The sequence below is a fragment of the Eptesicus fuscus genome, chromosome 3, assembly GCF_027574615.1.
Source record: "Eptesicus fuscus isolate TK198812 chromosome 3, DD_ASM_mEF_20220401, whole genome shotgun sequence".
In the NCBI taxonomy this organism is placed as follows: Eukaryota; Metazoa; Chordata; class Mammalia; order Chiroptera; family Vespertilionidae; genus Eptesicus; species Eptesicus fuscus.
The window spans coordinates 1,303,731-1,322,500 of NC_072475.1; the positions used below are offsets into that span (position 1 = coordinate 1,303,731).

The 18,770-nt window shown below is 64.5% G+C and overlaps 1 protein-coding gene across 3 annotated transcripts in view; it reads left to right on the plus strand.

Annotated features, from left to right (window-relative positions):
* The first annotated feature begins 363 nt into the window (after positions 1–363).
* The window catches only part of EVA1C (eva-1 homolog C), a 37,236-nt gene continuing 18,829 nt past the window's right edge, over positions 364–18,770 (plus strand). For all 3 annotated transcript variants that reach the window (XM_054713411.1, XM_054713416.1, XM_008145811.3), the window contains exon 1: positions 364–929. In XM_054713411.1, coding sequence (XP_054569386.1) covers positions 776–929 — 154 coding nt within the window. In that variant the 5' untranslated portion in view covers positions 364–775. The remainder of the gene's footprint in view (positions 930–18,770) is intronic.

The following is an 18,770-nucleotide window of genomic DNA, read 5'->3' on the forward strand; positions in this document are numbered from 1 at the left end:
CCCGCTGCGCGCGGGGGTCCGGCGGGTCCTGGCGCCGCGCACGGCCCGCAGCCCGAGGAGTGCGAGCGAGTCGGAGCCCCAAGAAGCCAGCTCTGGGGGCGCCCGTTTGGAGACCCGCACCCCCAGCGGCGCACTCGGTCCGGGCTGCGGGGACCTGGGCGCGGCGGGGTCTCCTCTCTGAACCCGGGAAACTGCGTGCGGGGGGCCCTGCACGTGGAGAGGGGCGGGTCCCGGGCGGCCGCGTCGCACCTCCAGGCCCCCGCCTTCCGTGGCCCCCGCCTCGGCCCGCCCCCCGCCCCGGGCGCCCCGGCTCGCAGCGCGGCGCTGGCTCCGAAGTGCGTCACGGCACCGGCCGGCTCCTCGGAGGCCAGGGCGAGGCTGGCGCCGGGCCAGGGGTGCCGGGCCGGCTCGGGGCGGGGACCGGGCGGGGAAGACGCTCCCGCGGCCCGGCCCTCGGCGCGCGGCGGGGGCACCCTCGCTGGGGCAGCGCGCCAGGCTCCGGCCCCCCCGCCGCGGGGCGCGCGAAGGCGACCCTTCCCCGGCCCCCCTCGCTTCCTCCGCGCGGCGGGCGAGATTTCCTCCGGGGAAGCTGCGCGGCTCCTTCCCGGGGCCCGCCCCGCCCCGCCCGGCCCTCCGCCCCGGCCTCCGCCCCCTCCCTGCTGGGCCGCCGGTGCCGGGGGAGAGGCCGGGGCCCCGGAGCGCTGCCACCCACTCGCCCGCCATGTGACGCCGGCCTCCGCCCAGCAGCGCCCCGCGCCCCGCGCCGCCGCGCACCATGCTCCCGCCGGGCCCCGCGCGCCCGCCCGCGCCCCCGCCCGCGCCGCACCCCGGGCCCCGCAGGCAGGTGGAGCCGCCGGGCCAGCTCCTGCGCCTCTTCTGCGCCGTCCTGGTCTGCTCCGGGGAGATCGCGGCGCTCGCCGACTTCTCCGGTAAGACGCGCCCGTGCGCCCCCCCCCCTGCCCCGTGCGCCCCCGGCGGGTGCCCAGGTGAGCCCTCGGCCGGCGGAGTTGGGTGAAAGTTGGGGTGCGCTCACTGCCAGTGTTCCTGCCTGTGGGGAGCCTTCAGCTCGTCGTGGCTGCGGGTGAGGCGGAGGCGGGGAGCGCCCCCCATGAAGGGTGGGTCACCGTGTGGAGCGGGCCGCGCTGTGGGCGACCCCTCCGAGGTGCGCGGGCCTGAGGCTCCCGGGACTCAGCCTCACTCCCAGCGCGGGAAAGGCAGGTGCGGGGCCCCGTGCACTGGGCTCGCCACCTGCCCGGCCGGGCGCATCCAGGGAGACCCGAAGTCTGCCCGCCAGGGGCGCGGGGACCGCAGGGATCCAGGGATCGGAAGGTCGGGGCGGCGAGCAGAAGCTTACAGAACAGAGAGGAGACTGGGGGTGGGGTGGGGGCGGGGCCTGACTACCTCCTAAAGGTACCAGCACCCCCTCCCTCCCCAGTCTCCTTCGAACATAAGGACTTCCTCCATCCGGGGACTGGGACCAGGAGCTCGCAGGACCCCCCCCCCCGCCCCCCGCCCCCTCCCGGGCTGGAGGTTGGCACCCCAGGGAGAGCAGTTTCTGGGTGGAGGAGGGACTGGCGCCCCGGTCCTTTCCTGGAGCAACCACCCTCCTGCCGGTGTGGTCTCCCTCTCCCAGCCGGGAAGCAGCTCCGAGCCCCGCCCCTTTCCAGCATCTCCCGCAAGCCCAGGTCTGGGTCCTGGAGGGCCTGCCCGCAGGGGCTTCTGTGGTTAAATCCAGGCGAGGGGAGAGCCCAGGACCAGGCCGGCGGGAGCCCTGGAAACCAGAGGCGCGTTGGGTTTCTGGTCCCTCACAGAGCGGGTCATTGTTAGCCCAGAGCCCGCGGTCAGAGGTGCTTTTCTCTGAATATTTAATATCAGGGCCGGGTTTCCACCTGGCAGAGGAAGCCAAGATATGCCCATTTGGCAAGCAGACCTCGCTCCTTAAAACCCGAGCCGGGTGAGGCGGTGCGCGGGGCGAGGCTCTCGGAGCGCCATGGACTTTTTTGGGAAGGACTCCCGGCTGCTCGGAAGGTCCTGGCCGAGCAGAGTTCAGCGGGAGAGCAGCTCTCCGCCCCAGCGCCGCCTGTGCTGGGGGGACTGAGAGCCACAGGCCCGGCGGCACCAGGCAGCCGCTGTGGGGGGGGGGGGGGGAGGGGGGGGCGGCGTCACCAGGAGATGGAGCGGGTCAGGGACACTGTAGCCGCCTGGGTCACCACCCAGGCTTGGTCCATGTGTGGCCACTGTCCAGAGGGTGAACCCGAGCCCCAACAGGAGGCTGTACCCCGAGGGCGTGCACGCTGGGATGCCCGTCCTTCTAAACGGCCCGCCTGCGTGAGAAAAGCCATTTCCTGCTCCGGGCGGGAGCCTGCGTCGGGGTGAACACGCCCCGAGCCAGCGCGGGGAGGCCGCCAGCCTCACCCATCAGCCTGGCCTCCCGAGATCCCAAGACTAGGGAGAAAGTGTTGGGGGGGGTGGGATCCCAAGACTAGGGAGAAAGTGTCAGGGGGGGGGATCCCAAGACTAGGGAGAAAGTGTCGGGGGGGGGGCGGGGGGGATCCCAAGACTAGGGAGAAAGTGTCGGGGGCCTTTTGTGGAGAAGAAAATAAAACAAACATCCCTCCCCCCACCCCAAACCACAGGCACACTCAGGTTTCTGTCTGAGTCCTATAGGCTGTGGCGTCACGGACCCAAGAACAGGGACTCCTCCGAAGTGGGTTCATTTGACTTGAAACGTGATGAACCTCCAGGGACCCCGAACCACGTGATGGGCAGCGTAGAGCAGACTCCCTAAGCCCCGAAGGCGGCGGGCTGAGTGTGCAGTGGAGTATTTTAGTCAAAGCAGTGGGTCCAGACGGTGTAATCCCCACCTGCCCATGCCCCCATGCCACTCCCGTGGCCTCAGAGCCCTCCTCCCCCCCAGGCCTGCTTTCCTGGGGACGGGCAGCCCTGTCCCCGTGTAGGAACTTGGGGGGCGCTAGGAAGGCGGCCCGCCCCCTGGGAGACGGACCGGGGAGCGGCTTGGGACAGGCAGGCACCAGCTTTCCTAACGGAGGGAAACGTCGGAAACCAACCCAGGGAGGCTGGAGGGAGCTGGGGACCCCTCGCCGTGCGAAGAAGGGGGTGCAGGAAGGACGGTGTGTCCGCGTGGGAGACATCCGGGTCCGGCCGGTGTCTGCACAGGAGGGGAGCAGTGCGGGGTCCGGGGTTCCTCAGGCCTCTCTCGTCTCCGCACCTCCTCCTGCAGCCTGTGCCCGGCTGTCAGTGGGGCAGCGTCCGGGTCACTGGTTTCCCCTTGGCCCCGGGGACCGCAGCCAGGATCTCCCTGTAATGAGCCATCGGTGCCTTGTGAGTCCTGCTCGCCGCCCCGATGCTGGGCAAGGCCTCCCAGCCCCTGCTCCTCGCCCCGAGGGTACGCGATGCCGCCAGCTTAGACACCATCCCGGGGGGCCGAGCGGCTCCTGCAGAATCAGGGCCCTGACCCTGGGCCCACACGTGGACGCCGGCGCCCAGCCACGCTCCCCTGCGGGCGGCGTTCTGCTCCTTGGACCGCGTGCCTCAGTTGCGGGCTCGGCCTGTGAGGTTGGCATTGCCCACCGATGAAAAGAAAACACAGAAACGTCCATCAGCCGCATCTGTGCTCCAAGATGGAGGCGGGAGGGCTGAGGGGAGGGAGCATGGGAGCCTCTGCGTCTTGCCGTCCAGGGCGATGTTTCAGCGCGTCTGCACCCTGCTCGCGTCCTCCGTTCGGTTTGTGTTCTGGGTTTTTTGGTGGATTTTTTTTTTTTTGATGGTTTTAATCTCGTCGTCTCTGCTGAGGGCAGGTGGGTCCTCCCTCCCGGCTTCTGCTCACTCTCCTGTCCTTTCTCCTTCTCACGAGGCCTGAGCGATGGACGGGCTAGTGGAGAGGGTGGGGGAGCGGGAGAGGGTGGGAAGCCGTGCTCGTTCCCACGTGGATTCCTCAGAAACGCCTGCCTTCAGACAGAGCGGTCGGGCCGCATGTTTACACACTTGGCGTGATCCTGGGGCGCAGCCAGGAGTGTGGGAAGAAGAGGGAAGCAGATGAGAACCAAGGACCAAGGGGCGGGGGGGGGGGCCGGGGCTGCGGGACCCTCCCTGTGCAGATGGTCCCCAGGCCTCGGAGAAAGACCGTGCGTGGTGGCGGGACTCAGCGGCGCCCTCCTGCCTCCGGCGCAGCCCCTGCAGGAAGTGATGCCTGTGACCAGACACAGGTCCACGGAGAGGTTCCCGACCCCCCGGGACAGCCCAGCAGGGAAACGGCCATGTGGGGCCAGGCTGGACCTTGGCCTTGTGGGTGCTGAGTGCAGGGACAGCTGCCTGACCTTTCTAGGAAGTTCATGGGGTGCCCAGCCCTGGGTCAGCTACCCACGGAGCAGGCTGACCTTTTCCGGCTCCTTCCTTCACTCCCTCCGTCACCACTGCTCGGCCTGGGCCGGGGCTGGAGGACAGGTAAGGTCCCTGGAGCACGTGGCCACAGGCCTGCCTTTTCAGTCTGGGCTTTGCGTCCACGTCACCTTCGCCAGGAAGCCCGAGCTGAGACACGGGCCACGTTGTCCCGGGCTGGTGGTGCCCGGGGCACTTGGCAAAACCAGACCCTGGAACACTCCCCGCATAGCAACACCAGCAACGCAAACCCCACGAGGCTCTGAGACGTGGAACACACAGTCCAAACCACAGCCTGTGGGCAACGGTCGCGTCAAATCAGCAGCGTCCTCACGTGACGGAGGGAGTTTAAAGCACGAAGACGGGATGAAGGGCTACAGAGTGGGCATGTTGGGAAAAGCCAAATAGATCTACTGACTTGACTAAAACCGCTGTGTTCGTGAAGACGGTGGTGGAGCTGAAAGCTCAATGGATTAGACCCGTGGTGGGCAAACCGCGCCTCGCGAGCCACATGCGGCTCTTCGGCCCCTTGAGTGTGGCTCTTCCACAAAATACCACGTGTGGGAGCGCACGTCCAGTGCGACGGAAACTTCGTGGCCCATGCGCAGAAGTCGGTTTTCGGCCTGGGCGAGTCTTTTGAAGAAGTGGCGTTAGAACACTCAAGGGGCCAAAGAGCCGCATGTGGCTCGCGAGCCGCGGTTTGCCGACCACTGGGTTAGACTGGGCTGAAGAGAGAGATGGCGAACTGGAGGATAAAGCGGGAAACAGTACCCAGAACGCAGCAGAAGAGGCGAAGACATGGCCCACGCTTATAAGACGTGGAGGACGGAGGGAACGCTCCGCGTCCTCCCGATCCTAGGACGCGGGATGAGGGGAAGCCAGGGCGGGGCAGCGCCCAGAGCACACGATCCGGGACTCAGTTCTCAAGAACGAACGAAGGGTTTGGATTCCAGCATCCCGAGCAAGTAAGGACATTTACGCCTGTAACAGCGATACTACAAAACCTGAAAACGAAGTGGTGGCCTTGAGACAGTTGAGGAGCGGGGACAATATATGACTATAAAGACTTTGCAACAGCAGCGAGCGCAGGAGCCAGTGAAATATTTTCCAGGTTCTGAAAAAAACAAAAAAACAACCAATGCCGAGCTGTACCCCTAGCCCAGTGGTCGGCAAACCCATCAGTCCACAGAGCCAAATATCAACAGGACAACGATTGACATTTCTTTTGAGAGCCAAGTTTTTTAAACTTAAACTTCTAACGCCACTTCTTCAACATAGACTCGCCCAGGCCGTGGTATTTTGTGGAAGAGCCACACTCAAGGGGCCAAAGAGCCACCTGTGGCTTGCGAGCCGCGGTTTGCCGACCACGGCCCTCAGCAAACGCTCGTTGGGAGGGTGTGCAGGGGATGCGCTGACCAACGACGGACCCTCACTGAGAGCTGACGGGTGCGCTTCATGAGGAAGGACACGGAGTCTAGAAGGAAAGACTGAGGCTCAAAGGAGAGAAATGTGAGCAAAGAAATGGTACAAATTCGGGTGCTCTGCACCCACGTCCTTGCTGCCCCCCCCCTCCCCCAGCGCCTCTGCACCTCCTGGCCTGGAGAGCCGCCCTAAGGTGTCCAGTCCTTCCAGCAGCTACAGCCCGGAGACAGGTGTGTGTGTGTGTGTGTGTGTGTGTGTGTGTGTGTGTGTGTGTGTGTATGTGTGCGTGTGTGTGTGTATGTGTGTGTGTATGTGTGTGTGTGTGTGGTTGTGTTCCTTTTTCTGGTTAGCCCTCACCCGAGGATATTTTCCCATTGATTTTTAGAGAGCGTGGGAGGGAGGGGGAGAGACAGAGAGAGACATGTGAGAGAGACACATCGATGGGTTGCCTTCTGCACGGGGCTGCAACAGGTATGTGCCCTTGACCGGAATCGAACCCGAGACCCTTCACTCTGTGGGCGGTCGCTCTATCCACTGAGCCACACCGGCCAGGGCAAGAGCCAGTTGGTTGGCTCCGTGGCGCTCTTCCGCGGACGGACGAGCTCCCGCGGAGACACCTGTCGCCCCCCCAGCTGGGCCCCGTGCCCAGGGGACGGCGCGGTGGGGAATCGTATGAAAGAGCGGGACGTGCCAAGGCGTCGGGAACCAGAGGCTGTGCTCCCTGTGAGCCGAGGCTCCTCTGAGAGCCAGCCCTGTCCTGGGCGAACTTCCTTCTCCGTGGGTTCGTGGCCACACAGGTAACCAGGGTTTGAGGCGTGACCGGTCGCCTGGGAGGCCCCGTCTGCGGGTGTGCCCGGACCGCAGAGCTTCGCACCGAGCGGTGGGAGTGTGTCCGCAGGCCTCCGAGGCGGCAGTGCCAGGCCCGGGCGTCACCTCCCCGCACCTGCGTTCCGGACCCTGGTGTCAGGTGCACCACAAGTGCGCGGAGGGCCACGTTCTCCGCGCACCGAGAACCAGGCCACACGGAGACGCACCACGCAGGCCGCGGCCTCTGACACGGGTGTTTGCAAACTGTCTGACTTCCCGTCGGCCTCAGATGTCCCCTGAATACAAATCGCCTCGTTCGGGGCGGGAAGAGGGAGGAAGAAACCCAAGGAGAATCTGTGAGACTGATCTCGAGTCCAGAGGAGCATAATAGAGGGTGATCCCGTTTCAAGTCCGCCAGCATTCCTGTGATGACTACAGACGGGCCTTCCCCTGCCATGTGGGGCATCATCGGGGGGAGCCCTCTGTCTGCAAGGCCTCCCAGCCTCCCGGCAGCCTCCAGTCCCAGACGGGCCGGTGCGCCCCTCCGTCTCGCTTTCTCCCGACGTGGAGGACTTTTCACTCTTCTCATGCTAAGCAGCTCCCGAGGGTCTCGGGCTCAGCGATCATAAATCACCGTCCCGTAGAGCCAGGAGCGGGGACCGGCCCCGAGCCCTTCCCTCTCCGCCTGCGGGGGGACGGGGGAGCGGGAAGCCCGATCCCATGTGAGGCTGGGCTGTAAGGCACGCGCACGGCGCTCCAGTCCCTGTTCCCTGAGAAACACCGCGCCCGACCCCAGGCCGGGCCGGCACACCCCTTTCTGTCAATACGGCCGCGAGGGGAGGGACGCGACGGTCCTTTTGAAACACCTGCCTCTCGGAGGCCCGAGGGACTGAACACACCTTCCAGAGCCAACAGGCCCGGCGCTCTGGCAGGTCACCGCCACCCGCGGCCTCGGCATGGGGGGATGGAGGGGGGGTGGAGGGGGGGCCCAGGGCCGGGGCTGCGGGACCCCGTGGGAATGGGTGGCCGCACGCGGTGCAGAGTGCCACAGAGCACACCTGGGGTCCGTTTTGCCTCTTGAAACCCCAAGCTCAAGTCCTGACGTCCCTTTTCTTGTGTTTTTGAGCGAGGTGCCCAGCATTTTCCCAGGATTATTTAAAAATAGCTTTATGGCTCCCGAAAGCCATAAACCCGCGTTTTGAGGTGAAAGGTCTGCCTGTGCCGCAGACTTCTGTGTTTCTTTCTGACTTCAAGGCAGGGAAGGCGGCCCACCGCCGCCAAAAACGCCGCCCGGCGGCGTGGCTCAGGGGCTGAGCGTCGACCTGTGAACCAGGAGGTCAGGGTTCGATTCCCGGTCAGGGCACAGGCCCGGGGTGTGGGCTCGATCCCCAGGGTGGGGCGTGCGGGAGGCAGCCGATCCATGGTTCTCTCTCATCACTGATGTTTCTGTCTCTCTCCCCCTTCCTCTCTGAAATCAATAAAAATACATTTAAAAAAGGAGACAGTGGGAGGGCAGAGAGCCCGGCCAGAACTGTCCTTTGCCTGACAAGCCGGGCTGCCTGGCTGCTCACCGCCCCCCCCCCCCCCCCCGGCTCCGGCGGGAACCTCCCGGGCGCCCACGTCTGCGCTCCCCCGGGGCCGGTGGACGGAGGGGAGCCTCCGGGCGGGGCCTGGGCACGGACCGGGCAGCCAGGTGGAGGCCTGCTGGGAAATGGCACCCCCTCCGCCCGCCGCGTGCTTCGTAAATATTTACCGTTTTCCCAGACACGGGCCGGGCAGGGAGGGTACAGAGACTTCTCCTGCACCCTCCCCCGGGTTCCCCGGATGCTCCCTTCACTGCCGCGGCTTCAGTGTCCTCTGAGTTGCAAACGGCCCTCCAGTCCTGACCCGAAGAACACGGACACGCTGACACCGCCCTGAGCAGCGTCAAAATCCGAGGCTACCCGGCACATGCCGTGTTCTGAGCCACGGACCCCGCTCCGGGTCACCGGGTCCCGGGCTGCCCTGCCCCGCGCCCCACGCCGTTCTCCGTCCTCAGGTCTCCGTCCGAGACCGGGACCAGCTCCGGGGTCTGTCCTCCGTGACCCGGCCCGTCTGAAGGCGGCCCGACGGTCCTTTCTCCGACTGCCCCGCGGCTGGGGTTTGGGGGGCTCCTCCCGGTTCTGTTCTTAGGCGTTGGCGCAGGACCCGCTGTGCCCTGTGCGCGTGGCGCCCCGGGAGCCCTGGGAGCCGGGAGGACTGAGGCCACTTCGCCCCGTTATACTCGGGAGCCTCGCCGATGCTGTTGGCTTGTTTATCTATTTATTTATTTTAATCCTCACCCCAGGAGTGAGGACATTCCCCCACTGATTTCGAGAAGAGTGGAAGGGAGGGAGTGGGGAGAGAGAGAAACATTGATGTGACAGGGACACACCGATTGGCTGCCTCCCGCATGTGCCCCGACCAGGGCTGGGGGTCAAACCTGCAACCGAGGTACGTGCCCCGGACCAGGAATGGAACCCGAGACCCTCCGGTAGGAAGGCCGGTGCTCTAACCACTGAGCCGCGGGCCAGGGCTGCAGGCTCTTAGGTCACAGGCGTGGCCGTCAGCCACGCACGCCCAGATTAACTGGTCACTTCATTTATTTTTTATTTTTATTTATTTTTTAAAATGTATTTTATTGATTTTTTACGGAGAGGAAGGGAGAGGGATAGAGAGCTAGAAACATCGATGAGAGAGAAACATCGATCAGCTGCCTCCTGCACATCCCCTACTGGGGATGTGCCCGCAACCAAGGTACATGCCCTTGACCGGAATCGAACCCGGGACCCTTCAGTCTGCAGGCCGACGCTCTATCCACTGAGCCACACCGGTTTCGGCTTACCTGGTCCCTTCAATGAGCAGCTTACCTGGCGAAGCTGTCAGGGTCGTGGGCGCCGGAGAAGCAGGTCTTCGGGCAGAGGAGGGAGGACGAGGGTCTGGAGCCGGAGCTTTGGCTGGGGACCCGCTGCGGGATCAGGATGGAGCCAGCACAGCTCGGGAGCGGCGTTCGGGCCGGAGGGCGGCGGGCATGGTCGCCTGTGGCTTGGCTGGGCTGTGTCGCCTGCAGGGCGGGTCCTCCAAGTGTGCTCTCCAGTCCTCCGCCCTGGACAGGGCCGCGCTCCCCTAAACGCTGGCCACCTGGCAGCCCGTCACCTTTTTGGGGGAAGAGGAGGGGGTGCTGACTTCCAAGGCACCCCGACAGTGTCTGTAGGACGATGCCCAGCCCGACCCGCTTGGAGCCAGGCTGTTGTGACCGGTTGTTCATCTCAGATCGGAGGGGCCTCCCCGTCTCAGACGCGCGAGCTTTGCTGCTGCCGCTCGGAAGCCCTTTCAGCCCCCAGATCCCACTGCCCCGGGTTCCTGCGTTACTAGACCCTCACACCCGTGACTCCCTCTTGTCCGTTAAAGGGATGGGGTGACTCCGGTTAACCGGTCATACAGGTTCCGGTGGAGGGTCTCTCCTCCTTTTCAGTTTCATTTCCCAGTGACAGCGGGTGAGCGTGCTCCGGCGGCTCGCCAGCATCTCAGACAATCACGCACATCGCGTGCGGAGTGGGGGTTGCCTTGCCGCTCCTCTTCGGGCTGCGCTGAGCCAGCTCCAGCGCGTGTTTCACAGCCAGGCGACCTGCTGGCCGCCCGCACGTCCCACCGCGCTCCCGCCCCCTCCCCGCCGCGCTGTTTGCTGCCTGGGACGTCTCCCTGGCCCGCAGCCCTGCGGGGGGAGGAGCGGGGGAGGCCTGTTGTGAGGCTGGAGCGAGCGCACACGCACGCACACGCACGCACAGTGAGGTCGGAGACAGTCCGCCCCATCGGGGCCTCCGCAGGCCCAGGAGGCGCTGCTGCCGCCCCAGTGACACGGAGGGCCTGAGGGAGGCCGCCCGGTGTGGGCGCGTCCCGCTCTGTCGCACGTGGGAAGCCCCGTCCAGGTTGCTGGGGACGAGTTTCCGTGGTCGCTGCTCTCCAGCTCCGAATGGCCGGATACGCCCGTCGGCCCCGGGAATGCAGACCTGGTTCCGTGTTCCGGTCTGGAGGCCCCTGTGGACGAGGCAGTGCTGACCTTAGCCCGGAGCGAGGCCGGCAGCGCCATCACCACCCGCGCCAGCTGCCCTAGCCCGCACTTGCTCCAGGGCCCGCCTCCTGGCGCTCCGGGGCCCCCACGGCACCTCCGCACCACATGGGACGCTGTGCACGACACCGTCACTGCCACGAAGCACAGGCGTGTGGAAAACGTGGCCCGTGAAATCGGCCACGGAAAGGACACGTGGCAGGTGAGCCGGGACGAGGGGCAGAGGTCACCTCCTGACCCCAGCGGGGACCCTGAGCGCTCATGTTCCGCTCCGAGCCCGTCCAGAACGGCCAGGACAGCCCCACACGGCTTGCTTTCGGGGATCACACGTGAGCGAGCAGGCGAGTCTGCAGACACGGAGTCTGCGCTCAAAGAGGTGCGGCTGCAGCCCTGGCCGGTGTGGCTCAGTGGACAGAGCATCAGCCTGCGGAGTGAAGGGTCCTGGGTTCGATTCCTGTCAAGGGCACGTTCCTGGGTTGCAGGCTCCTCCCCGGCCCGGGTCCCGGTCTCTCTCACATCGATGTTTCTCTCGGTCTCTCCCTCTCCCTCCCACTCGCTAAAAATCCACGGGAAAACACCCTTGGCGAGGATTAACAACAACAAACCAACAGGAGGAGGTCAGCTGTCCTCCCAGGGCGCCAGGTCACGCTGTCCTGGCTTCACCGCCCAGCGGGGCCGGAGCCGGGAGCCAGGGAGCGGCCCCGGTGTGGGGTGGCTGTTAAAGGAGACACACTGGGCCCGGGGGAGAGGGACTCACTCCTGGCACCTGGCGGGGAGAACACGGAGCAGATGGAGAGGCAGGCCTGTGAGGGCAGGCGAGGCTCACCTGTGGGGGTGAACACGGGCCCACAGCAGAGCGAGGAGGGTGGGCCTGGGTGAGGCCGAGCCCGCTGGGAGGCCACCCAGGCCCTGGGGCAGCGCTGGCCAGGGGCTCAGTGAAGGGTGAATTGAAGACGGGGCAGGCCAGCCTAATTGCCCGTGATTATTGCTTTACGCTCCCCCCGCCCCCAACACACACACACCTGTGAGGGAACGCTGTCAGCTCTTAAAGTGAAACCAACGAGGCTTCGCTCAGATCCTCCACCCAAAACCCTCCGTTGAGCCCGCGAGGAGGCCGAAGGGAGATGGGGTCACCGGCCCGTTTCCCAGCCGGCCTCTGGGTCCGCTGTTCGCCTGATCCCGCTTTAGAGATTCCTGCTCCGTCAGCTGCTCAGGGAACAAGGCACACCTGCCCGGCCGGGTGGCTCCGTGGTTGAGCGCCGACCTAGGAACCGGGAGGTCACGGTTCGATTCCCAGTCAGGGCATGTGCTGGGTTGCAGGCTTGATCCCCAGTAAGGGGGTGGGGGTGGGGTAAAAAATCAATAAAATATATTCAAAAAAAATCAATGGAAAAATATCCTTGGGCGAGGATAAAAAAAAAATTGCCATTGGGGTCCAACACAGAGTGTTTAGTCTTTAATCCGTTAATCGATCTCTCTGTGTATGTGTGTATACACACATGTATGTTTACACGTGTTGTAAATGGAGGAGTAAGTCCTCTTCATGGGGTCTTTAAGCTCCACTCTCATGTGGCCACGGAAATGCCGCTTGGAGAGGCGTCAGAGATGCAAGGGTTTATCCTCCAGGGCGAGGGGACCCTGGGCAGTGCCGTTTTGGGGTCAGGGGTCCTACACAAGCAAAAGGCATGAGACGGTGACGGTGCCTTTGGAGGCCCCGGGTCACAGTCGGGGGAACCCAGGAAGGGGCCTCGCCACAGGGACCCCCTCATCCCCCTGCCCCCCTGGTCACGGCTCACAGCCTGGTGGTGGGGATGTTGAGGCATCAGGAAATCTTAAAAGTGGACAAGACAGCCTGGCCGGCCGGCAAGGCTCAGGGCTGAGCATCGACCTCTGAACCAGGAGGTCACGGTTCCATCCCGGTCAGGGCCCAGGCCCGGGGTGTGGGCTCCATCCCCAGTGTGGGGCGTGCAGGAGGCAGCCGATCAGTGATTCTCTCTCATCGTTGATGTTTCTATCTCTCTCTCTCCCTCTCCCTTGCTCTCTGAAATCAATAAAAATAAAAATATAAAACCTGGGCAGTACAGTCCTGTAGAGAGCTCCGTGAGCACTGGTGGCGAGGGCAAACGCCCGTCTCTCCGGCCGAAGTCACAGAGCCGGGCTGTGAGCACTCGCCAGGGTCCGCAGCCACGTCCAGGGCCACTTTCTCCACGTGGACGAGGAATGTTACCGCTGGGCACGGGGCTTCCTTCGCCCGCTCCTGAGACAACGGCGGGCGTGGACATGTGGGTTTTGTGGAACGCCCTTGGGAATGGTGTTCATAACCTTGAAGAAAACCAAGGAGTTTGACTGTCAAAGAGAAGAGCCGAGTTCCTTGAGAACCATCGGTCGGACGCTGGGATCCGGGGGTCTGTGGGCTGGAGAGCGGGTGCCAGGAGCCCGCAGCCCTGTCCAGAGCGGCCCTGGCGGGTCCCTGCAGACGGCATCTCGCTCGTTCCTGTGAAAATGCTTCTGCGCGCCCTCGGACCCGGGACACGTGATACGGGGCGTCACGCCAGCACGGAGGTGCGCCCTCTCCTGGGGCAGCTGTGGGATGTGAAAGCAAACGTCACCCACGGTTTCGCCGGCCGCCTGTCCTCAGGCCAAACCAGGAGAAGCAGGTCCTCGCCCTCTTCCGGGCCCTTCTTCCAAGGTTGGGGCTCCCGTCACTTCCTTCTCCTCCTCCCCTGCTCTCCTCGGCAGTGAACTTGACCGCCCTGCCCCCAGACCAGGTGCCCTATTAAGAAGCTGTAATTGAAGTGAGTTCAATTAGGCTATTTCTTACCTCCTGCCCATCAACCCTGTAAAGCAGGCCCGAGGCTCCCGTTTCACAGGTGAGAAAACTGAGGTCCAAAGAGGTTGTACTCAACGTGTCCAAACACGCATCCGATCCGAGGGGTTCCAGAGCCTGGGTTCCCTACGTCACAGCCGGCGGCCACCGCGTGCTCGGACGCTTTTGATCCTGGGCCAGCACCTCCCGCGAGCCACCCCAGCCGCCCCGTCCCACCCCCTCCCCCACACTCGCCCGTGAGCGGGAGCTGCCGCCCGTGAGGGCCATCCCATCAGGGCCCACCCGCCTCTGCCTTCCACTTGCCCTGATGCAGTTTTTAAAGTCGGGGGGGAAGGGGGGGCTAATTAAGGAGTTCCCTAATCCCTTTAATCTCCTTAGTAATTGAACTCACTTCAATCACAGCTCTTCAGTAGCAATGTCTTAACGCAGTGATTCCCCCAGGGAGGCGCGAAGGAGGCGCGAAGGAGGCATGAGGTGATGCCACCTCCCCCACCACACACCAGCGAGATGTGTGTGGTGGGCCTTTGGTGCGCCGCCGAGTCCGGCCCGCCTCCCGCTCAGCACGGGAACCTGCTGCCGCACGTGGCCAGGTCGGCCACTGCCGAAACCAACACTCCCACGCCCCGGAGGAATGACGGGATAAAGGGTTATCTCCTGCTCGTGCCTCCATCTGGCCTCATTGGAAGAGGGGAGGCTGCACTCCGTGCTGTCACTCAGGGACCCAGGTTCCTTCCATCTTGTGCCTCAGTCACCGTCTGCATCCCCAGACTCTGTCCTTGTCCCTGTGTCTTCCCCACGGGGCAGCAGACGGGGAGAGGGGGAGGGGAGCGTCACCGGGGCGCTCGGGTCAGACCTCGGCCCTCTTTCCGCCGGCCAGGCTTTCCGCGGTCCCTGTACTGCAAGGGGGCCGAGCCCGCGCTCCTCCCAGGGCTCCCGGAGGAACACGTGTGTCCACACGCTCCTCCCAGGGCTCCCGGAGAAACACGCGTGTCCACCCCGTGGAGACTCTCGGGTCCTCGGTGGGTCCGGGACCAGGACCTGAGGCGTCACTTCGGAGCGGTGATCGCTCCCCTTGGTCGCCCACCATGTGGTCCCCAAAGTATCTGAGAAACAGGCTGGTGGCTGTCACTCCAATCAGTCAACCTCCAGGTTCAAATTTTTAAAAAAATATATTTTATTGATTTTTTACAGAGAGGAAGGGAGAGGGATAGAGAGCTAGAAACATTGATGAGAGAGAAACATCGACCAGCTGCCTCCTGCACACCCCCTACCGGGGATGTGCCCGCAACCAAGGTACATGCCCTTGACCGGAATCGAACCCGGGACCCTTGAGTCCGCAGGCCGACGCTCTATCCAAACGGGTCAGGGCTCCAGGTTCATGGTGCCAAACCTGGGCTGAGAGAAAGGGCTTCCTCTGAGGTCTGAGCTCACTTTCAATGCTCCCGAGTGGGGGGGCCCAGCCACCAGCCCTTTATCTGCTGTGGGGGGGTCCTGACACCCTCCCCACACACAACACTGACTCACCGCTCTCGACGTGTGGGCGGCCCCCTCCCCGCTCTTGCCAGTTCTCTAAACACTCACAAGCACAGAAGAAAAAACACCCTTTTCTGGAAAAGAACCTGGAACATGTAGCAACAGCTGGCGAGTTTGTGCACAAAGGGAGTGGCCTCTTACCTGAGCATTAATGGGGGGGGGGGGGCACTGTGTTATTTCTCCAAAGGGGGCGGCGAGGACAATGGACTGGATTCCACTCTCTTCCCAGAAGTCGTTGTGAAATGGCCGAGGTTCGGGGCCCCAGCAGGGGCGTGGGCCGCGCAGTGGGGTCCCTCTGCGCAGCGGCCGGGCCGCGGCCTGTGTGGGGTTCTGGCCTCGGAGGAGGAAGAGGGAGAAGGTCAGCCGAGGGCCTCTTCTCAGCAGAGTGACTCCTTAGACCTCGGTTATCGGGAGGTCGGCCTTCGGCACCGGCCGTGCCCTGGCCACGGGCGCTGCTTGTAGCAATGGGTTTTCCCGTCCGTGTGACGGGTGGTGACCCGGAATCGCGTCCCGTGTCTGAGGACAGAAAAGGACACCTGGCCATTCTTAGGGGTCTGTTTCCCAGAGTCCTCATCTGCCTTCAAGAAAAGGACACCTGGCCCCAGCCGGGGTGGCTCAGTGGATAGAGTCTCGGCCTGTGGACTGAAGGGTCCTGGGTTCGATTCTGGTCAAGGGCACACGCCTGGGTTGCGGGCTCGATCCCCAGAAGGGGGCTTGCAGGAGGCAGCCAATCCATGATTCTCTCTCATCATGGATGCTTCTACCTCTCTCTCCCTCTCCCTTCCTCTCTGAAGTCAATAAAAATACATTTTTTAAGAAGGGAACCCTACACGCCTTTATGTGGACTCTAAGATGTGCCTCCAGGACAGTGCTTGGAGCTAAGTTCTAGCCGTGGCTGTGGCTGCACAAGTTTCTACTGACAGGTAGTCGGGGGGGGGGGGGGTGGGTGGGTGTGGGTTTCGCCAGGAAAGAAAGTATCTTGAGTTAAACGCCAGCCGCATCGAGGCCCCTGAGCCACGGAGCTGATGGCGGGTCCCCCCCCCCCCCAGTTGGACACGGTCAACGGAGCGTTTCCCGGCCGTTCAGGCTCGAGGACGGGTTTCCTAACAGCCTGCCCTCTGCCCCCCCTCGGGAGCAGGTCTTTGCCCACAGCCACAGCGTGGGAGCTGCCCAGGGGCTCCAGAAGGAAAGCATTGTCCACCAGCGGGCGGGACCCGTGGCCCAGAGGCACCGTCCACGGAACGCTGTGCTGGTGGTGGTTTGGTGAGAGCATCTCGGTGGACCAGCCGAGGAACCCAGGTGGGGGGCCCCGTGCCGGGTCTGAGGGCTGGTGCCCCCCCATTCGTGTTTTAAAACCGGAACCCCCAAAGGTGACGGTGTGAGGAGGGGGGGCCTTTGGGGTGTGAAAGGCCAAGAGGGAGGAGCCGTCATGGAGGAGACCCACTACTCCCGTTGATGTCACCTACGTGAGTGTCCCAGCCCGGCCGCGTGGCTCAGTGGTTGAGCGTCGACCTATGAACCAGGAGGTCAGGGTTCGATTCCCGGTCAGGGCACAGGCCCGGTTGCGGGCTCCATCCCCAGTGTGGGGCGTGCAGGAGGCAGCCGATCAGTGATTCTCTCTCATCACTGATCTCTCTCTCTCTCCCTCTCCCTTCCTCTCTGAGATCAATAAAAATATATTAAAAAACAACGTATGCTGCCGTGTGTCCACCGTTAGAGTATCACACAGAACAGGCTCATTGCCCTAAACATCCTGCGCTCACCGATGGGCCCTCCCCCTCCCTCAGCCCTGGTCCCCGACCCTCCCACGTCTGCGTGGCTTAGCCTTTCCTGGTCTCGTGGCTGGAACCGCACGCATGGGGCCCCTCAGGCGCCTTGCACTTGGTCACGTGCCCTTCGGGTCCGCGTGTCTTTCGTGCCTTCCCAGCTCATTGCACTGAGTCCCAACGGACCCCCTCCCGGACGGACCCCCTCCCGGACGGACCCCCCGTCGGGACGTGGGCACAGGTTCTTGCAGAAAGAATCGGCCTGAGTCACGAACCAGGTTTACAGCTGGAGAACCTCGGAGACCCGCCTGCTGGCCTGACGCCCGGGGACGGCCCCTTCTCCGGCGCCAAGGGCCCCGCCCTCCCAGAATGGACGTGGCAGGCAGGGCGCCGGGCCCGCGCTCGTGTGTCATTCCGAGGGGAATGGCCCCGTGGAGGCCCAGCCCTGTTTCCCGGGACGGACGACACGACAGACAGAGGAGAGAGGCAGTGGCCACAGCGAATCCGCTTCCTCCCCCGTGACCCGCCCTCGGCCTCAGCCCGCCGTCCACCGAGCCGGTCACGCACGGCCTTTCCGACAAACCGCGACCACGAGGCCAAGTCACGTTCAGTCCGCTGGCCGCCCAGCGTGGCCTGGGGTGTGGGGAGCCGGACAGGACAGTTTTGTTGTTACTCCTCACCCGGGGGTGTTTTCCCATTGATTTTAGGGAGGGTGGGAGGGAGAGGGAGAGACAGAGACATCGATGTGAGAGACACACATCCACGGGTCGCCTCCTGCACGAGCCCCAACCAGGAGCTGGGTGGGGAGGAGCCTGCCACTGAGGTACGTGCCCTTGACCGGAATCGAACCCGGAACCCTTCGGTCTGCAGGCTGATGCTCTATCCACTGAGCCAACCCGGCCACGGCCAAGACAGTTTTAATGGCCAGAGTGCAGAGAGCCGCGTATGGGGCACCGGCCGGGGAGCTTCAGGCGGGAGCCGGCCCCGGGCAGCATCGGGCGGCCCTGAGCCCCCTGCGGCGGCCGCCACGGGTGGGAGGTCCCAGGAGGGAGCTGCACTCGGAGCTCCGGCTTTATCGGGACCCGCCGTGTTCCCGTGAGGACCTTGACCGTTAGCCCGGGACCCCGGGGGGTGTGTCTGTCTGGCCCTCCTGGTGCTGGCGGGGGACACAGAGAGAGGGGTGGCCCCACAAGCGGGACCCTGACCCCCCCACTGATGTCACCCTGCCTCCCGAGGAGCTGACGCGGTGGCGACTTCTCGCCGTTCGGGGACGGGGATCCGTGCGTGGCCAGGGCTGCAGTGAGAGCTGGGGCTGGGCCGGTCTGCACCTTCAGACTCGCGGGCTGCGCGTGAGGCTGCGGGACACCGGGCCGTCCGGTCCCTCCTGCTGTGGCTGCTGGGGGGAGGGGCGGGGGGAACCCTCTGGACAGCGCCTTTGCCCAGAAGTGGTTCCGGGTGGTTGTGAAACCCGACTGGGAGTGACTCAGCACGGCCGGGCCGTCCGTGTGGGAACCAGGAGGTTCTGAAACTGCCTTCCTCCCCCACCCCCTGGGGCCGAGGGCTGCCAGCGTCCCCCACGCGCCTCCCCAAAAAGTCCCTGGCTCTGCTCCCGGCCGCGCCAGGACCTGAGGTGTGAGGAGGAGGAAAGGAATCCATGTTCTGGCCGAACCTTCCTTCCTCCTTCCTGAGAGGCTGCTGGGCCGCCTGCCGGCCAGGCCGTCCATCCTCGGCCCTCGGGGCCCAGGCCCTGCCCGCCGGCCAGGCCGTCCATCCTCGGCCCTTGAGGCCCAGGCCCTGCCCGCCGGCCAGGCCGTCCATCCTCGGCCCTCGGGGCCCAGGCCCTGCCCGCCGGCCAGGCCGTCCATCCTCGGCCCTCGGGGCCCAGGCCCTGCCCGCCGGCCAGGCCGTCCATCCTCGGCCCTTGGGGCCC